At 35.3% G+C, this 1,872-nt stretch overlaps 1 protein-coding gene across 1 annotated transcript; it reads left to right on the top strand.

The window, feature by feature from the left end:
- Nucleotides 1-729: 729 nt before the first annotated feature.
- Nucleotides 730-1,647, top strand: LOC125397419 (olfactory receptor 5B3-like). The gene has a single exon (XM_048429822.3). It carries the CDS (start codon nucleotides 730-732, stop codon nucleotides 1,645-1,647), a length of 918 nt encoding a protein of 305 aa, XP_048285779.3.
- Nucleotides 1,648-1,872: the final 225 nt, after the last annotated feature.

Below are 1,872 nucleotides of genomic sequence, written 5' to 3'. Positions count from 1 at the left end.
GTTAATTCTTAGCAATTGTCATTTAAAGAGGGCTAGTTTCGTTCTTCAGAATCCTAGCTGTTTGGTTTTACTTTCACTGAAAGTTACAAGTATTTTGAACACATGTGAAACTATTTAACAATTCAGTTAACTTGAATTTAAATTTAAATTTAATTTAATTTAAGTCTAACTTTAGGCCTTCTTAGGAATTATTCAGTCTGAGTTAAAGTTTCATGACATTACTGAGACAAGATTACAACTAAATATCATATCAGTATGCATGAATTGTTCACTTTCTTGTGCTCATTAATTTATAGAAATTGTAAAAAGTAACATTGATGAGAGGTTATTATGAGAACACAATTAAAGTATCTACAGCAATTTTGAGAGTTAAGCCTATGGAAGTGTCAGCTTTTACAGTAATTAGCAGAAATGAGCTGTCAAATACACTTATCCACACTAATTACTTTCAACCAATTTAATTTAATTTAATTTAATTGTCTATACATTTATTTACAAATTTATAAATTGTTAAAATTATGTAGATGATTCTGATTTGATACTGTAAAATTATGTATGCAATTGTTATATTCAATTTGGGTTTCAAGTTTGCACATAATTTTGGAAAATATTGAGATAAATGTTACAGCTACAATGGCTGAGTACATACTGTCTTCATACCTTCTGTTTCTGTTTCTTTATTGTGTTGCCCCCTCTTTTTTGTTATCATTGCTGAGGAGATTGGACACCATGATGGAGAATAGGACTGAAGTGACTCACTTCCTTCTGCTGGGACTCACTGATGATCCAAACCTACAGCTTCCACTCTTTATCACCTTCCTATTAATCTACACTATCACCCTGGTGGGGAACCTTGGGATGATCCTGTTGATTCTCATGGACTCTCGGCTCCACACTCCCATGTACGTTTTTCTAGGTAACCTTTCTCTGGCCGACTTTTGTTACTCTTCAGCAGTCACTCCAAAAGTCATGGTTGGTTTCCTTAAAGGAGACAAGGCCATTTCCTATAATGACTGTGCTACTCAGATGTTCTTTTTTGCAGCCTTTATTACTGTGGAAAATTATCTTTTGGCTTCAATGGCGTATGATCGTTATGCAGCAGTATGTAAGCCCCTACACTATGCTACCACCATGACTACAAGTGTCTGCACAAGGTTGATCATTGGTTCTTATGTCATTGGTTTTCTGAATGCCTCCATCCACATTGGAGACACATTCTGGCTCTCTTTCTGTGAGTCTAATGTGGTCCATCACTTTTTCTGTGATATACCAGCAGTCATGGTTCTCTCCTGTTCTGATAGACAGGTCAGTGAGCTGGTTCTTGTTTATATAGTAAGCTTCCACATATTTTTTGCCTTCATAGTTATTTGGATATCCTACACATTCATTTTTGTCACCATCCTGAAGATGCATTCCACTGTAGGACATCACAAGGCTATGTCCACCTGTGCCTCCCATTTCACTGCAGTCTTCATTTTCTATGGAACTAGTATTTTTATGTATGTACAGCCCAGCTCCAGTCACTCCATGGACACTGACAAAATTGCCTCTGTGTTCTACACCATGGTCATCCCCATGCTGAATCCTTTGGTCTACAGTCTGAGGAACAAAGAGGTCAAGAGTGCATTCAAAAAGATTGTTCTGTAGGCAAAATCTTTGCGACTTTGATTTCTCATTTCAGAGATTCATAATACTTGGATACATTCTTTTTAAATATTATTTATTTATTGAGTTATATTTAAAATCCGCATTTCCTGCAAGTTCCAGGAATCATTGTTTTATAAAAAACAAACAAATAAAATAAAATAGGAAAAGTTATGCCCTGAAACACACACCTGAATGAGAATGTCTAAAATATCTCAAGGTTTGTTT

This window comes from Myodes glareolus, chromosome 7, assembly GCF_982192425.1.
Source record: "Myodes glareolus chromosome 7, mMyoGla1.1, whole genome shotgun sequence".
In the NCBI taxonomy this organism is placed as follows: Eukaryota; Metazoa; Chordata; class Mammalia; order Rodentia; family Cricetidae; genus Myodes; species Myodes glareolus.
Note: the sequence above shows the minus strand (reverse complement) of the source record. Positions and strands in the feature narration are given on the sequence as shown.

What these genes read in the sequence shown, in the direction of transcription:
- LOC125397419 (XM_048429822.3), top strand. Translation starts at nt 730, where the DNA reads ATGATGGAGAATAGGACTGAAGTGACTCACTTCCTTCTGCTGGGACTC.